We start from the raw sequence: 19597 nt of genomic DNA on the forward strand, positions 1-19597 counted from the left end.
CTAAAACAAGTTCCTACCCAGAAGACTTAAAGACTTAAAACTTGTTTTGAAACGCATTGTGAAGATAACCACATGAAGAAAATAGCTCAAGTTTTTATTCTATGTGTGTGTGACTGCCGTCATTAGTTTCTAATATAGTGTATGACGTATAAGATCACTCTGTTAGCTGAATAAAACATTATCAAGTGATTCCTGAATTAAAGCTTTCCTTTTCTTCTTTTCTTCTTAGAGAAAAGTAAGTAAGTTATATATTTCAATAATTTTCTTTTGTGAAAGAAAAGAATCTCCTTTTTAAGTGAGAATGATGCCAACGGTTTCAGAAATCAAGCTGAGGCTGCAGCCTTCAAACAATCTATTTTATTTCTTTGTACATTTTAAACTGTTTCAGATTTTCAAACTCAGTAAAATTTATTCAGCCAATTTTTATAGAGTACCTGTGATATACCCTATGCTGTGCTAGGTGCTGTTGGTACTGCAACAAGCATATAGACAAAGTCCCTGCCCTCATGGGGCTTCTAATCCACTGGAGGAAGATGGACAATACAAAATAAGTAACATATTTTGGCTAGATATGGTAAATATATATGAAAGAGTATAAGGATGTGGGGGGTGGGTGTAAGTTGAATTTTTAAGTAGGAGATCAGAGAAGACCTGAATGAGAAGATGACATTTTTGCAAAGACCTGAGAGGTTAGGGACTGAGCTGTCATGCAAATAAGGCCAAGTGCCCCTAGAGCATGCCTACTAGCCCTGCTGGAGCAGGTCAGTATAGGTTGAGGACTGAGGACTAACTGTTGGCATGGGGAATGTGGACAAAACCCTGACTGGAGTGTGTTCAAGAGAAAATAAGAGAGGAATTGGACATAGTGAATAGATAGTGTATATCTATATAGTATAAAAGTGACTTTGCAATAATGGAGAACAGAGAAATGGGGCTTTGGCCAGGGGATAGATTAGTGTCAATTGGTATATAAGGATTATTTTTCCTTTTCTTTCTTTCTTTTTTTTTTTTTTTCTCAGCAAGGGAAAAGCAACAGCATTTTTTTCTGGCTGATGTGCTGATGAGAATAATACAGAAGAGAGAAAAAAACTTTATGCAGGAAAGAAGGGTGATTTACCACAGAGGTGACAATCTTTATGTAGATAAGAGGAGATCTGGTGCACAGGTGAAGGGGACCAGACTTAGAAAGGAAAAAGGACTGTTTCCACAGAAACAGGAGGGAAGGAAGAGGATGTGGACCCAGATGTAAGAAGGCAGGTAGTTGTGGTGGGAAGCTATGAAATACAGTATGAATGAGTGGGCAGACTTCTAATAGCATGAGTTAAGAAATAGTGAAATTAATTTTAACATTCTCAGGATACTTAACCCAGCAAAGGGTGCTGGGACATGCAGCAATGATGAAATAATTGATATTTCTTGACTAAATCAGTGCTTTTTAAGGCAAGGAAAAGGGATATGTCTATATGTAATTATAAAAGTGATTATGTGTTTAATCATTAAAGATTGTTAGGACACAATGGAGTACTACATGGCAATGAGAAAGAATGAAATATGGCCCTTTGTAGCAACGTGGATGGAACTGGAGTGTGTGATGCTAAGTGAAATAAGCCATACAGAGAAAGACAGATACCATATGTTTTCACTCTTATGTGGATTCTGAGAAACTTAACAGAAACCCATGGGGGAGGGGAAAGAAAAAAAAAAAAAAGGAGGTTAGAGTGAGAGAGAGCCAAAGCATAAGAGACTGTTAAAAACTGAGAACAAACTGAGGGTTGATGGCGGGTGGGAGGGAGGGGAGGGTGGGTGATGGGTAGAGGAGGGCACCTTTTGGGATGAGCCCTGGGTGTTGTATGGAAACCAATTTAACAATAAATTTCATATATTGAAAAAAAAAGATTGTTAAGAAATTTAACCCTTCCCGCAAATTTATCATGGGTTAGCTATATTGTTATTCGATTCAGTATCAAGGGGAACTGTATGGTTGAGTAATTATTCAGGCCCTAAAAGAAGATTATTGAATTTGGATCACTACACATGAAGCCAAATTTAAGTAAACTATTTTAACACACTGTGCCTTATATTCTGATTAAGTTATTAATGTGTAGTCTAAATTTGAAGAGGTGTATCCCTTGTGACTTAGGTTCTAGGTGCTTATAAAACAAAGGCACAAAGGTGTTATTAGGAATAGCGAAGGAATGCAAAGGAATTATATTCAACCTCAGATGGGAAGGCAGCGTTTCTAACTTTATTATGTGTATTAGTCTGCTAGGGTGGCAATAACAAAATACCACAGACTGGTGGCTTAAACAGCAGAAATGTATTTCTCACAGTTGTGGAAGCTAAAAATTCCAAATCAAGATGTTGGCAGGTTTGGTTTCTTGTAAGGCATCGCTCTTTAGCTTGGAGACGTCCATCTTCTCGCTGTGTCCTCACATGGCCTTTTCTCTTTGTCCCTACTTTTCATCTTCTTATAAAGACACCATTCCTATTGGATTAGGGCCCCACCCTTGTGACCTCATTTAATCTTAATTCCCTCCTTAAAGACTATCTCCAAATATGGTCATATTGGGTGTTAGGACTCCAACATATGAATTGGGGGTGGGAGGAGCTCAGTCCATATTATGTTAAAGGTTTACTAGAGGTACAAGTTACTAGAATCTCTTAGGCATTTATTTGGGACACTGGCCTTCTGGCCTGATGGAAACTTGATTCCTTCTCAATGCAGTATTCTCAAAGTACATCAGGAGGTAAGTGCTTTATGAGCATATTTGGACTAATCCATCAGATGACTCCCTTGCTATGAGAGAAAAGGGGAGATGGAGGAAGATTAAGGCCATTACAGAAACAGTGGCATCTTCTGTTGTCATGTTGTTGGATAGCATCCAAATTCTCTAACCTGACATCCTCTTCTCTGTAAGACTTTTCATCTAAATGCCCCAAAGCTCCAGCCCCCTCTCTGAACATGCCATATCCTTTCATGACTCTAGGCCTTTGAACAAACAAGTCACTGCCTATAAAGAATCTATCTGCTTCTTCACCTGACAAAATCATACCCATCCTCCCAGATCTGGCTCAAATGACACCTCTCCTAGGCTTTTACTGCCCATTCCTCATTTTCAGACAATTAGTTGTTTGTTTGTTTTTTAATTCCAATCCTCCCCACATTCATTTTACACAGCACACTTGAGGCTATCTGTTGGCATAGCTCTTTCCTTCTCCAAAGGGACTGTTTTTCCCTCGTCGTACACATAGTCCCGGGTGCAGTTCCTGACACATGTTGAAGGCTCAATGTACATATGAGTAATAAGTGGATAGATGGATGAATGTATAATTCATTTATTCAACAGTTATTTACTGAGCCCCTATCATATTCTGCCAAGGTGCTGGGAGTACAAAATAACAAAGGAGATAGACAGACCCAGTTCCATTATGGAGCTTAGAATCTGGAGACAGAGACAGAGTATAAACAAGTAAATATGAAAATTTTTAAATTGTGATATATTCTGTAAAAGAAATTAATACTGTTCCAAAGGAGAAAAAAAATAGAATGAATATACCTTTGATAGGGTGATCAGGGAAGGCCTTTCGAGAGATAAAATGTCAACTGAGAAGTGAAGGATGAGAAGACATTAGTAAGAGAGTGTTCCAGAGAAAGAGAACAATATGTGCAAAGGCCCTGAGATTGGAAAGAGTTGTTTAAAGAACTGAAAATAGACAGAGATGATAGGGCATGGGGATCATGAGAGAGACAATTAGAAAATGACATCTGAAGAACCAAATGTGTTGGAGCATAGAAGTTTGGGATGTTTGTTTGTTTGTTTGTTTGTTTGTTTGTTTTTGGGTTTTTGTTTGTTTTGTTTTGTTTTGTTTTGTTTATTTTTTTATGAGAACCACTGAGGCCACTATAAAGGAAGATTGGAGGGGCAGGAATGGGTGAGTAGAGATGAATGTTAGAAGATAACTGTTGCACTGCAGAGGAGAGGTGATGAAGGCGTGGACTAGGCTAGCAGGAATGCAGATTGGGGACACAGACTGGAGAGACATTTTGGAAGAAGAATCAATGGAATTTAGAGAGTAAATGGCTGTGGGAAATGAGTAAAGGGAGGAATTAAGGACAACTTTCAGTTTTCTGACCTGAGCAACACACGGTGCCATTTATTTGAAAGGAAGGACATAAGTGCAGAATGTTTTGGGGGTATGTGGTGAGGATGAGAATGAAGCATTCAGTTTTGAATACTTGTGCCTAAAGTAAATCCAAGGAGCAGTGTCAGGTGTTTGCTTGGATGTATAATATGGAGCTCAGAAAAGATTAGGAGCCATTACTATATAGATTTCAGTGAAAGCCATGGAGAATAGTATAAATAAAGAAAAGCAATCCAGAATTAAGCCCTGAAACAACAACTAGTGATCTCAGCTCTGATTCAGAAATCAATCAGTGAACCATCTGTAAAACAGATTTGGTGATGGTAGAGAAGGAAGGAAGGAGAGTGATTGAGAATCCATCACATTAGGTCAGCTAAGGGGTAATGCAGACTTTGAGTAGAATAAGTGAGAACTGATATTTTTTTCTGTCATCATATACTCTCTCCCATGGCATTCTCATTTCCTCTCCTAATGTCAGCCATTGCTTCTAGGTTTATATATCAGACTTAATTTTTTCCACTTGTTTACTGATCATCTCCTTTTGGGTGTTCCACCACTACCTCAAACCAAAAGACTCAAATCCAGATCATCTGTTTCATCCATCCATATTGCTGTTTTTTTACACCTACTTTAATTGATGGCACCATAGGCTTTTCAGCAACCAGGAAGTAACAAGTTGATCTGTCACTGTATTTGCACCCTCTTTTTCCTTTATTTTCCTTAATGAGTAAGTTGCCAAATTCTGTTGATAACATAACAGTAATGTTATTTAATCAAGTTGAGCTACCATTTGTAAAATATAGTATTTTACAGAGTATCCACTATTATCATAAATGCTAACAAATAAAATTCCTTTAATCAGAGATTCAGTGTTACTGTTTTTTAAAGTAGTATATTTTCTTCATATCTTCCTCCTAAAAATTTATCTTTGGACTAAGATATACTATGAGAAAAATTTAACCAGTCTGCAGAGAGTTAGACTGGCACAGCCATTCAACCTTAGCAGAAGGAGCTATTTTGGTTCTATTTTTATCATCACATTTAGGAATGAATCATTGAAAGCAGAGAGAGAAATAGAGATGGATAGGAAAGACTTGGGCCATCTAATTCATCTCTTTGTTAGTGCAGGGAAGTTTCCTATGTCAAATGCCTGTGAGATATTGTGCAATAAAAGTCTTACATTACAACATTTCAATCATTTTCATAAGGTGACTAATTATCTTTGAGTTGCTCTCCGCATTGTTCTCTGAACTCCTTTCCATGTATCCCTGTCATATGAGAGGTGTGTTCCTTTGTACACAGAAATGGCCTAGGGTCTCTGAGGGATGAGTTCCAGTTATTTTTCTATAGTAGTGATGTCTACATTAAGTTGACTTCATTCTTGATGATTCTTTTTGTGACCAGTGACACACATTTGTGAGATCATTATCCAGAATGAGGATGGTCTGGCTTGTTATCTTAGGATGTTTAAAAACTTATGAGAATCTCTAGGGATCAGACATGTCCCTTGGCACCTAATGGTGGAGAAACATTATTTGAATGGGTTTTCCAATAGAATACATGGTATGGGAACACCTCTTTATTATCCCTACAGCTTGGAAGAGGGGAAGGATAAAAGGGGTTGGCATTTGGGAGGATTATTGTTTTTAAGTTCTTTGACTATTACTTTCCAATTAGTTTGGGCAAGAAAAATTCACATGAACCATTATATCGATTATAGCTTTTAATTGATTTCTGAAATTTCAGTGATCAAAATGTAGTAATTTTAGCATTTTTATAAGTTCCTCCTCCATAGTCTAGAGCGTTCATAATTAGCTGCTTGTAGAAAGCAACAACATACGAACTTCAGAGATCTTACATTTCATAAACTACCCGTTTCATTTACAGAGTCCTGATTTGCTGTTTTAAGCAGCTGCCACTTTGTAACACTGTTTTTGTTGTTGTTGTTGTTGTTGTTGTTGTTGTTGTTATTGTTGTTTTGTTTTGTTTTTCTTCCGTGGTCAAGTCTATACAGCCAGAGAGCAGGCAAAAGGCCTTGATTGGTTCACAAAAAGTAGCACCTCGTGTCTGCCTTGGCTTTTCTTAAACATTACAGAATTCTGGCAACTACCCAACAGCTGACCCAGAACTGTTTTTAACACAATATGTAATTAAATTAGAAAGAAGTAGCCGTTTTAAGGCTTATCAGAAATGTTAACAGACATGGATGGATTTTGTGAAGTACGCCAAAAGAAAATAAGATTTCCTTTGGTGCACAGTGCACATGAAGTCAGCATTTCTCCCTCCCCTCTACCATGGGCACGCATTCCCGGTCTCATCTGGTGTTCTGGGGAACCCTAAAGCCACAGGGATCATAACAGCTGCAATAAATAAAGCATCTATTCAATAAATTTCCATGCCAAATATTATTCAGCATTCTTTTGGCCTTGGTTTGATAGAAAACAGCATGGTGAACTTACTACCTCTCTTTACTACAGTAAGCCCCAAGTAACTATGAAAGATTTAACAATTCAAACCAACATGTAAGCAAAATCATGATTCTGTCTGTTTTAAAATTAAGGTAATAATACAGGGGACCCCCCAAAAAAGTAACAAAGGAAGTCTATTTTCATTATTGAAGATACATTAGAATTTGTACTAGGCTTTTATTCTTCTCAGGGAAGATAATGAGAAACGTTCAGAATATATGTCCATGAAAATGTATGGGTTTGAGGGAGATCTTTAAAAAATAAATGTTACATATGTGGCAATATAAGGAAGAATATTATTAAGGAATTTCACAGAATTTTTATGTAAAATCTCATCATGCAGTATTATGATCACAGGGATATTTCGTGATATTTACTGAGTCTTCTGAGAGTTCACTTATTCAAGTCATATTTTAAGGAGGAACTTATAAGATTCAGATCTAAAGTATAATTCTGTAATATGCCCAGCTGATCCCATTAAATCCAACCCAAAAAGGAACGGTATAATGATGTGAACAATTCCCATTCTTTGAGTTGTTACACCTCACTTGAAATGCATTCCTTCTGGATTAAAACAGCAATTCCCCTTTGTTTCTCTCTCCAGGCTGAGGTTCAGCTATGCTACCTGGAAGCACAAAGAGATGCTGTTGAGCAGATGTCCCTAAAGCTGTACAGCGAGCAGTATACCAGCAGCAGCAAGAGGAAAGAAGAGTTTGCTGATATGTCAAAAGTTCATTCAGTGGGAGGCAACGGGTAGGGAGCTATTCTTTTTGTTGTTTTATTCTCACTAATCTCTACTTTTTCAATGATTCTCCACTGGTTAGTGTTAGGCAAGGCATTTCCTCCTTAGCTAACAGACCAGTCGAAGCTCAGTAGAGTAGGCGTTTACGTTCTTTTCCATTTGTGCCAGAATGGAAGAGTGTGGATTTATCAGACTCTCTCATCTAACCCAGAACTTCCAAACTTTCTTGTTATTTTTTTTCAAAACAGCCTTTTTGCAAGCTTCCAATCTCTGTTTCAAAGTAGTGATGTTGGGAATGTTTGTGTGACTATGTTGTGCTTATAGTATTGGTCTTTCTTCTTCATAAATTTTTTTCAGTGTTTTTTTTCCCCCTTTTAAACTTCACCGTTTATTTTAAAGTCTATCCAAGGGACTTTTAAATATCAAAATCTCACTGGAAATCTGGTACTACATAGTTTTCCTGAAAACATAGATATTTAATAATTCTTCATAGACACTGGGTTAGCCAGTTGCATTCACATAAAGTCAATTAGAATAACAGTCTAGCACTAGAATTGTCCATGGTATGTGAAAGGACCCAACAAATTCAGTGATCCATCAACAGCTTCCCTCAGCCTGACACACATGGCTGTATTTACATTGTACTAAATACCCAAATATACTATATTCAATTTATATATAATATGTTCAATTATACTATTGAATAAATAACTCACACTTTCAGATATTTCCAAATGACTTAAAAAAAAATTTTTAACACTTATTTATTATTGAGAGACAGAGAGAGACAGAGCATGAACAGGGGAGGGGCAGAGAGAGGAGGAGACACAGAATCCGAAACAGGCTCCAGGCTCTGAGCTGTTAGCACAGAGCCCAACGCGGGGCTTGAACCCACAAACCGTTAGATCATGACCTGAGCTGAAGTCAGATGCTTAACTAACTGAGCCACCCAGGCGCCCCACTGTGCCACCCAGGCGCCCCTCCAAATGACTTTCAAGTTATGCAAATATTGCATGTATATATATTTTTTTCTTTTTTTCTTTTCTGGCTCAATTCTATTATTTTATAGGTGATTATTAAAGAATAAAAGAATACTAATTAAATTTAATTATTTCATTATTTTAATGACTTAATAATAAGTATACTCATAAAAATGGGGACAGTAACCTATTTCACTTTTATACTTGTGCCAGACAATAAGGGGGAGAAACTGTTCCCTCAAGTTCCATTACATACATGTTAATAAGCGTCATATGGGGTTTAACTGTAGCCAAAATATTCCCTGAAAAGGCAGGAAGAAAGAAATCTTTTTGTGCACTTGTTTGCATTTACACTTTAAATGCATATAGTTACAGATATTTTGGGATAAATTAAGTACTGATTATAAATTCTGTCTTGTGATATAACCTAAGGTCTAAGAATACGGGAAAATGATGCAGGTTATAATTCTGTTTAGGAAATGGACTAAATTTTCCTAATTTTCAAATTTTCAAATTTTCAAATTTCAAATTTTCAAATCTATATAATTTGTTGCTCTATCAAGATATTAAAAAAATTTTTTTTGATGTTTATTTTTGAGAGACAGCATGCACACGCACATGCAAGCAAGTGGGGGAGGGGCAGAGAGAGAGGGAGACACAAAATCCAAAGCCGCCTCCAGGCTCTGAGCTGTCAGCACAGAGCCCAGCATGGGGCTCAAACCCATTAACCATGAGATCATGACCTGAGCCAAATTCGGACGCTTAACCAACTGAGCCACCCAGGTTCCTCTCTATCAAGATATTTTTTATATACAGATACATTATGTATATAGAAAAGCATTGCAGCATATCAGAAAGAAAAGGTTAGGTCTTGGAGCATGAACAATAAGCTGTTTTGAGGCTTTAATGTGCTTTAATTTCTCTCTGTGCCTAAATAGTCTTTGGCGTAGATGCAAGCACAAACTTTAGGTCACATTTTCATGTTTTCTGAAAGCCCTGGGGACTGAGCGGGCACCTCGTGCTTCTGACCTCAGATTCCAAGGACCCAACCTGAGTACTTACTCTGGGCTTCAAAAATCATAAATTTGCCCTGGGAATTGCTTAGTTAACAACAAGCATTGTTCTGTGAAGTGGGAGTAGGTGAACTTGCCTGATATCCTTTGTTTATGCTCCTTGGGGTGCTGAAGGCTGTGCATTGTGCAGAAATTTAAGAGCGTACTGAAGAAAAGGCAGCTATTTAATACTAAAGACAAAAACCATATACTCCTTTCTATTTTCTGTTTACATACAGAAAAGCATTGTTTGAGGAATGCATGTGGGTGAGGTTATCTGGGGTGTCCTGCCCCCAAGACTCCCTGCTCCCACAGTCAAATCCTTAATTCTGGAGCCTTAAGAACACCGCCTTGTAAAATTATCTGCTCCAATGATACATAAACTTCATTAATAGTTAGTTTTGTTGCATAGAATGAGCATTGTTTCCAGTAAGCAATTGTGGGAATAGTGTGGGCTTTCTAGGGTCTTCATTCCATATGCAGACATCCAATCTACTAAAGAGAAAATTAAGGACTCCTGGGTGGCTCAGTTGGTTAAATGTCCAACCCTTAGTTTTGGCTCAGGTCATGATCTCACAGTTTGTGAGCTTGAGCCCCACATCAGGCTCTGTGCTGATAGTACAGAGCCTGCTTGGGATTCTCTCCCTCCCTCTCTCTCTGCACCTTCTCTGTGCACTCTCTCTCTCTCTCTCTCAAAATAAATAACTAAACTTAAAAAATTTTTTTAATTAAGCTGGTGATACAATTTGTATATTTTTATTTCCTCCCCATGTCTATATGCACACTATCAGTATGTGGTTGAAAAAATGTATAAGCTACTCCAGGGAAAACTCAGCAGCTGGATAGAATGGTGATCTTAAATTTCTAGGAAGTTTACATAACCACAGTATTGCTTAGAAATGAATTTTAATCGTTTTTTGGACTTTTGGCTAAGATCAAGTGTAGAAAAATGAATTTTAACCTCAGGGCACCTGGGTGGTTCAGTCGGTTAAGTATCTGATGCTCAGTTTCAGCTCATGTCATGATCTCAGTTTTGTGAGTTTGAGCCCTGCATTGGGCTCTGTGCTGATCGTGTAGACAGATCCTGCTTGGGATTCTTTCTCCCTCTCCCTCTCTCTCTACTCCTACCCTGCTCAGGATGTTTCCGTGTCTCTCAAAATAAATAAATGAACTTAAAATATTTCTTAAAGAAATGAATTTTAACCCCTCTGGCTTAATGAAAAGTTGGGTAGCAAAGTGATAGAACAGAGCTTATATACAACTATGAACTGTGTGTTGAACAGTCATGAATATTTGTGGTAGGAAGATTTCTCTGAATATGTGAGGCTGTGTGAGTGCTAGTAAGAGTTGTTTACCTATGGGAGACCATTGGCACTGGCTCCAGCACCACAAAGCGGGAAACTATGGCTTCCTGGAGGGACATGCAATGCACGAATCACTGATGATTATTTATGGGAGCAGATTGGTGCTTTTTGATTCCTGCCAAGTTAAATGAAAACACTTACAGATTTGTTGTTTTGTTTGTTTTTTTGTTTGTTTGTTTCCTTCGCCTAGTAAATATCCACTGAAGGCCTACTATGTGAATGACACAATGGTCTGAGCAAAGTTTGTCAAGAACACTTACCTTTTGTATATTTTGTAAAGTGTAACCATCTCTTTTCTTGACACCTCTTTCTATCCAGACGTTGTCTGATTTCATTTTTTAAATGAATTTCAAAGATGCTGTTTAATTCATTAAGTAGCATCCTACTTGCTGTCAAGACTTACTGTCTATCACAAACCATGTCTTTTGTTCAGTTTATAAATGATAGAACTGGGAGGTAAAAAGGCTGGGGTGACTGGCATGCCCAGGATGATTTTTTAAGTTGGAGCTAAGACTTCAGTGCAGGACCCTGGGTCTGAATGCAGTAGACAGTTCAAAAAGTCATGCTTTGCCTTCTCTCTGAGGATTTCATTCAGACTCTCGATAAACATTTTTTCCCCCCTCTAAATCCTATGTTGTGCATATTCCATAGTGTATGAAATTTAATTATGGTATTTTTCTACTATGGAGAAATTGAAGAGTCTTAAGGAGATTTCATTAAAGCCAAAAGGAAGTTTGAGCAAAAACATTCGGAAGTAGGCTTAAGTGAAGACAAAATTGACTTCAGTCATTAATTTGACAAATATTACTAATATGAAGTATAGAGATTAAAGGCAAAAAAGAGACGTTCACAGTTTGGTAGAAGGAGCCAGTTTATAAACAACATGGAATAAAGGATCACAAGTGCTAAGTTAGAAACCGTTATTTGGGTAGGGGCTTCGGCTCAGGGAAGACATAGTTCAATTCTGACTATGGTAGGAGATCTGGAGCAGATTACGAATGACAGCAGGGAGAGGATTTTTGAAAGAAGGCTTGGTCAGTGATGTTGAACATCTTTTCATGTGTCTGTTGGCCATATGTATGTCTTCCTTGGAAAAATGTCTATTTAGGTCTTTTGCTCATTTTTAAATTGGATTATTTGGGGTTTTTTGGTATGGAGTAGTGTAAGTTCTTTATTTATTTTGGATACTAACCTTTTATCAGATATATCATTTATAGATATCTTCTCCTATTTAGTAGGTTGTCTTATTGTTTTGTTAGTGGTTCCCTTTGCTGTGCAAAAGCTTTTTATTTTGATGTAGTCACAATAGTTTATTTTTGCTTTTGTTTCCCTTGCCTTAGGAGACATATCTAGAAAAATGTTGCTATGGTTGATGTCAGAGAAATTACTGCCTGTGTTCTCTTCTAGGATTTTTATGGTTTTAGGTCTCACATTTAGGTCTTTAATCCATTTTGAATTCTTTTTTGTGTATGCTGTTAGAAAGTAGTCCAGTTTTATTCTTTTGCATGTGGCTGTCCAGTTTTCCCAGCACCACTTATTGAAAAGACTGTTTTATTCCCACTATATATTTTTGCCTATGTTTATTGCAGCACTATTTACAATAGCCAAGACACAGAAGCATACTCAGTGTCCATCAGTAGATAAATAAATAGGGAAAATGCAGGGTATATACACAATGGACTATTATACAGCCATAGAAAAGGATGAGATCATACCATTTGAAACAACATGGATAGACCTAGTGAATATTATGCTAAGTGACATAGTAAGGCTGAAAAAGACAAATACCATAAGACTCCACTCATAAATGGAATTTAAAAAAAATTAATAAACAAACAAAAAGCAGACTCAGAACAATAAATACAGAGAACAAACTGATGGTTTCCAGAGGGGAGGGGGAAGGGGGGGGGACAAAACAGGTGAAGGGAAAAAGGAGATACAGGCCTCCAGTTACGGAATGAGTAAGTCATGGAAATGAAAAGCAGAACATAAGGAATATAGTCAATGATCTTGTAATAGTGATGTAATGGGACAGATGGTAGCCATACTTATGGTGAACATAGCATAATGTATAAACCTGTCAAATCACCAAGTTGTACACCTGAACCTAATGTAACATGGTGTGTCAACTATACTCAAATTTAAAAAAAGAAAAAGGAAAGAAAGAAGGCTGGGTCAGGGGAAGAGCTTTTCAATTTAATCTGAACAAATATTTATTTAGCACCTACAAAGACAGACCACGGTCCCTGCCTTCATGAAATTTACAGTCTAGCAAGAAAGTATTTACCTGGGAAATGAGAAAGGGAAGCAGAGGATGCTGAGGAGCTCAGAGCAACAGTGTGGGCTCCATGAGGCAAAGCTGCATCTGTAGTGCTCACCACACTCTGCCCTACACTGGGTGCTAGGCTTGTGCATGCTACATGGTCAGTGAATGAATGGATGCATAAATTAGTAGCTCAAATTGATCTGGGGCTCAGAGAGAGGGAACACAGGTCTGGAATCATCAGACTGCATGCTGGTTCCATATGACTGGAAATCGGGATAGAAAGCCAGGGGTGAGAAATTAAGCCTTGGGAAGAAGGCACAGTCCAGGTCCAGGAGTTAATCATTGAATTCCTAGTTGTTACTCAGAATCAGAATCACCTGTGGAGTCTTTAAGCTGAGAAATGTCTGCCTATCCCACTCCATTGAAAATTCTGATTCAGTAGTCAGGAGTGAGCCAAGGTATAAATATGTTCTAATGCCCACTTCAGGTTTGAGAACCAATGTGCCATTCATTTTGAAAGTGTGTTCTCTGGACCAGCAGCATCAGCATCTCCTGGGAACTTGTTAGAAATGCCAATTCTCAGTCCCACTCCAGACCTACTGAATTGGAAAGCCTAGACCTGGAGACGAGCAATCTTTGTGTAATGAGCTCTCCAGGTGATTCTGATGCTGCTATTTGAGAAGCACTGCTTTAGTCAATGAAGATTTCAGGTTAGAAATTAATTGAGTATGTGGAGACTGGATTGGAGACTAAAGCCAGAAAGAATTGATAAACCTTGATGACCCATCAGGTGAGGGGAATGAGGGAGAGAAAGGAGCCACTCTGATGTTCTGATTGCTAGTTCAGGGAGGAGAAAGAAGATGAGAGAATCTGGATTCAAATGGCTTTTGTGTCATTTAATGTTGAATTACAACTGTTAAGTGCAGGCTGTACCGAGCATGGAGAGACAATGAGACACAGCATGTGGCAGGTGTGTGCAAGTCAGGAAAGCCTTCCAGAAGTGTCATGGAATATGCCTCAGGGTCAGAAGTGACCATGAGAATGCTTCCTACAGAGGAGGCATTGTGTACAAACTTCTAGGACCAGTAAAGCCTGCCCAGACTGACTAGATGGTCAGTTTTGAAATGGTATCTTGGCAGTGGTGAGGAGAATAGATTGGCATGGGCAAGATTAGATAGTGTTCAATTAAGATCCTACTCTAGTCATCCAAGTGAGAAATAAATAGGGCCTGAGCTAGGACAGTAGCAATGGAAGCTGAAAGTTTCCATTGGAAACTGAAAGAAGGAAGTTGAAGACAGGCCCTGGACACCAAGCAGGTGACATTAAGGGAGGGAAATTTAAGAATGGACTTCCATGATTCAGGCTTGTGCAGTCTGGCAGATGGACATGTCATTCACTGAGGTGGGGAAGAAAGGCGAGGAGCAGGAATGGGGGAAAGAAGCTGAGTATTTGCAACACAGTTCCAAACTGTTTGATAGTCTGTGGAACATACAAGTGTAAATGCCCAGGAAGCAGGTCTGGGTCTCAAGAATGTTTTGTGCTTCTTGACCATCAACAAGGACAGTGTGGTAACTATGAGGCAGCAGACGCTGAGAGAGGTAGGAGCTTACTTTATGGTAAACTACTCCCTCACCCAGGTGGACATAACGTTACCTTTAAGGAATGCTTGTTTTAAAAAGTGTGGATAATCAGAACGTTTTGATTTCAGTTAGAATCTTTCATGCTATAATATACAAGGCTTCCAAAATAAAAACTGCATCATTGAGAATTCAAGGTGGTATCTTGATTGGCAGGAATTTAGGACCACAGTCAACTATTATTTTCTGCCTCAAAGCTGCAGGTAAAAGCTCCTGATCCTAGATATTAGAATGAGTTAAGACTGCTCAGATTGCTTCCAACTGCACAAATAACATGTACCTTTAGGGGTAGTCATGAATTCAGTCTAGTCTAATTTCTTCAAGGAGGAAAGAGTGTGTACTAGATTAAAAACTAAAGACTGGAATTCAAGTTGGCACTCTGATGCTTTTTAGCAGTGTGACTTTGATTGGAACACTTAACCTTCTCAAGATGCAATATCTCTGTCTGTACTTTTAAATACCTAAAATTTTTTGTTATTGAAGTATAGTTGACATACAATGCTATTTTTAGTTTCAGGTGAACAACATAGTGATTCAGCAATTCTATACCTTAAGCAATGCTCACGGTAGTAAGTCTAGTTACTATCAACAAACGATGTTATCACAATATTATTGACTATATTCCCTATGCTGTACTTTCATCTCTGTGACTTCTTTATTTTATAACTGGAAGTTTGTACCCCTTAATCCCCTTCACCTATTTTGTCCATCCCCTTACCCCCCTACTCTGTATAGTTTTTGTAGCACAGAAATACAATAGTCTATAAGAAAATGCCTAAAATATTTATAATGTAATACACACACACACACACACACACACATATATATATATATATATATATATATATATATATGTTAGTTAATGAAATATGCATTGACTAACTACTATGTTGCAGGAAGTGGTAGGAGATACTAGAAATAGAAAAGATAGAAAAAAACTTAATCTCTATAGTCCTCAGTCTAGTGAGGGAGAAAGACACTCAGATAATCCTTATGAAACAGTGGTAAAATTCAAGATAGAGAGTATTATGGGAGTAATTAGGAGGTCTGCCTAATCAGGGAGACTTATGGGGGCAGGGAATATCTGAGCTGTCAGAAAAGGTGCATAGATGCTAGCTATTAGAAAAAGATTTGGTAGAGGGAAGGTGAGGATTTTGGCCAGAAGACAGTAACTGTGTAAGGAGAAAGAGAGAGAGAGAGTGTGTGTGTGTGTGTGTGTGTGTGTGTGTGTGTGTGTGTGTGTGTGTTGAGGTTACTATAAATAATAATCCGATGTTACTGAAGCAGAAGGGCATGGAGATTGTTCTTGACTCTGCTTCCTGGGATCAGGAGGGAATACCAGGTGAGTTTTTAGGGACTTCTGCTCTGGTGGTAAAGTTCTAGAAGATACCTCAAGTCTCACTGGCCATATGCCAGGCTTCCTCTGGCTATGGGGAAATTTGAGCCATGTCTCAGAAAGAGACGCAGTCAAGGTTTCTGTCCTAAGTCTAAGAAGTAGGAATAACACTCTCCTCACCATGCAAGGTTTCAGTGTAAATTTTACTCCCAAATACAAACAGAATATATAGGTAATTCCCAAGCACAACAGGCTGAAATGAACTTTAAATAGATAAAAAGTTAAGTTTGGCAGAAAGGATGAGTCCATTTTTCTTTAGAAAAAGAAACATCTCTGTACTGGTGTGAACAAAAACATACATATATATACATACATATATATATATATATATATATATGTATGTATATGTATGTATGTATATGTATATGTATATATGTACATGTACATATATATCTATATATGTATTGTATATACGTGTGTATATGTATATATATGTGTGTGTATATATATACATATACACATATATATGTACATGTGTATATATGCATGTATATGTATATGTATACATATACATATGTATACGTATACACATATACTATATGTGTATATATATATAGCATCTCCAAAGGGAAATGATTTTGATAAATGAAAACGAATAAATCACTATTTAAACTATTGTTTGATTAAAGATCAAATTTGATTCTTTAAATTAATTAAGCAGTAAGATACACTGAATGATTTTAACCTCCTGAGAAGGGATATAATCAACCTGGATTTTACTGCTGCAGGGTGATCTTCCTGGTTTTCTGTTGAACAACATGCCAAAAATATCTCTGTTGCAGTTACATGAACATTCATGCTTACTCATATTCTTTCTCTCTTTCTTTCTCTCTTTCATACACAAAATGACCATTTTGAATTTCTGCTCAATGGGTGTTTTTTGGAACATTGCTATGTAAATGTTTTCTTTCTGGTACACGCCAGCCATAAAATGAAGTACCATCTTTTATTTGTGCTAATGTTGGGAATGCTCTTACAGATAAATCACTAGGCAACACACATTTTATCTCCACCATGAATTTCTACTTTCTTCCTCTCACTCTTGGCTTGTCTCAATCTAATGAATAGCTAGCTGATCTGTGTTCATTTCAGGTTATTTTTGCTCCATCCTTTGTATCGTGATGTTATTAAATAGAAAGATCAGGATGTAGTCAAAGGGAGCAAAAAGTACCCGGCTACCCTCTGCATAACTGATATTCTGGGTACTATGCAACTGTTAAAATAGGTCTTTCTGGGAAAAAAAAAAAAAACACCTTACCAGTAGAAATGTATTCATTGGAGTCATGATATTATACCCTTTTAATGTGCAAATACATTAAACTAATTTTAGACCTGGGCAGTCTTCCACTTCAGTGATCTAATGCCATCCATGCCAGGATCAAGCAAAAGGCAAGCCAGAGAGGCAGAAGCATACTTCCTGGGAAACTGTTACTTCAAAGTTAACAGGAAAGTCAACCAATAAAGAGATATATTTGTATCTCCCTTCCATCTTAATTTCTGTACTGCTTTGGAGGGCTGATGAGGCCCATTGAAGAGGCAGATGCTAGCAGGGGCAATGAGAGGGTACCTAAGACAGATCTAAGCTACCTTATTGTAATGTGCAGAGCTTAACTCTTCACTTTAAAATTTATTCCTTTTCATACCCCCATCTTCACAAAGGATTTGAGTCAACTTACAAACATATTTGCAATAAAATAAAATAAATATTTGACTGAAATAAGTTAAGCAAAAGTAAAATACATGTAAGAAAACAAGCAGATATGTATTCTCTGCATGTCCTCAAGAAGGGTTGTGATTTGGCTCTCAATTTTACATACGAAAGAAAAGAAAAAAATCTCCTCTATCAGAAAATGTATGGTGTCCTAAGATTAAAAATCATATGTATCTAGGGAAGCCCAGCTTCTTATGCCATTGAGGCCCGAGAATTTCTCTTGTGGCTTTAAGGAGAAGACAGGCATCTGTGATACTACAGCCCTACAAGAGAAACAAAATTCTGAAGGCAGTTTTTAAATGTAGGCTGGAGAAGTGATGTCAAAGCATAATTCAGTAAGAGCAGTTCTACAAGTAACTAAAATTGTAGTCTGAGCATAGCACTCTCTGGGCAGAGTCAACAACCTTGATGAAGGAGATAGAATCATTCTGGGAGAGCTCTCTGTGTTAATTCTGCCACCAGGCTTTTGTTAGGGACTAGGTGGCAGAGGATAATTTCCAGATTATTTACTTCCTGCCCTAACCCTGAGAGTCCGTATTCTCTGTTGCCTATTAAATCTTTGAAAACCAGTGAGGCCTAGGGTGTGGTAGTCCTTTTAAAAAGAGCAAGCTGCCTGACGCATCCCAGTGTGCTGGTAGCACGTCTAGATCCAGCCCCTCTAACACACAGATGATACATAGGAAGATTTATTCTTTTTTTTTTTTTGAAAAACAACATTGTCTCTTGCTTTGTATTGTTCCCCCATTTGTGTTAGAATCACTACTGAATCTACATTCTTCAGAATGTTTTCCAGTTCTTTGTCTAGAGCTTAGTCCAGTGTATTATCTGGAAATTTAGATAAGGGTTTGACTTCCTGACAGCCTAACAGAATCCTCCAAATACATCCAGAAATATGCACTGATATTTCTAATTGATATTTTCTAACCTTGGAGATCAGAATTTTGTTTTGCTTTGTGACTGTTATTGTAATAACAACTGTTTATGGACAGGCAGCCCATAAGCCCATGAGAAAGTGGGGCCAGTCATTAACAGATTTGTAGGGTTGATTTTATTTTTCTCAGGCATTTTTACATGTATGTGGGTATATATGAGAATTGAGAAAATTACTGCTGGAAAGAACTCCATATTCCTTTTTATTTATTAATGGCAAAGGCAGACTGCTTTTCTCATGAGGAAGTCGCTCATGAATTTTCATTCAAAATAGTAAATTAGTGTCCACACTTTAATATGTTTAGAGTGGAAAGGGATTCTACATGCAACTGTGCATATCAGATTCCATGTCCAGAAAGCTAAATTTTATTCTTTAATGATATTATGATTGGGGCAGGTGCCCCTTCTGTGCTTACGTGCCACATGATGTAGAGGATGATGGGAAATTCTGATCTATTATTAGTATTTCACTTCTGTAAAATTCTTAAACCATATTTTTACAAGATTTTGTTACCACTCCCTTTAGTGTCTTTTTTGAAAAGCAGAGGCAAACTTCCTTGAGCAAATAATGTGAACAGTGAGCACTTAGTGAATATTTGGGGAAAGAATCAATATGCTAAAGAAGCTAGGAAAATTGGATCATTTAATAGAAGTCCCAATATAGACAAGCTGGTATTTCAGGAACCGGTCTTGTGTTTTTGGATGTATTGGTGTGAAATGAACCATTAAGCATATAAAAGATGGATTCTTAAATGCTCCTAAATATATGTCACTGAGACTTAGGTAGAAAAACTGCCAGGTCTTTATAGTGTTATCTTTTCTTCAACCAATAATTGCTCTATTTTGATGATTTCTTCATTTGGTTGTCTGTTTTAATCAAAATTCCTCAGTGGGCCAAACTGAAACCT

The 19597-nt window shown here is 37.5% G+C and overlaps 1 protein-coding gene across 6 annotated transcripts in view; it reads left to right on the forward strand.

Moving 5' to 3' along the window:
- AKAP6 (A-kinase anchoring protein 6) overlaps positions 1–19597 on the forward strand; it is a 492371-nt gene that overhangs the window by 336239 nt on the left and 136535 nt on the right. For all 6 annotated transcript variants that reach the window (XM_019428105.2, XM_019428101.2, XM_019428107.2 and 3 more), the window contains one exon: positions 7216–7364. In XM_019428105.2, coding sequence (XP_019283650.2) covers positions 7216–7364 — 149 coding nt within the window. The remainder of the gene's footprint in view (positions 1–7215; positions 7365–19597) is intronic.

This window comes from Panthera pardus, unplaced genomic scaffold (assembly GCF_024362965.1).
Source record: "Panthera pardus isolate Hobbes unplaced genomic scaffold, ASM2436296v1 HiC_scaffold_24, whole genome shotgun sequence".
Taxonomy (NCBI): Eukaryota; Metazoa; Chordata; class Mammalia; order Carnivora; family Felidae; genus Panthera; species Panthera pardus.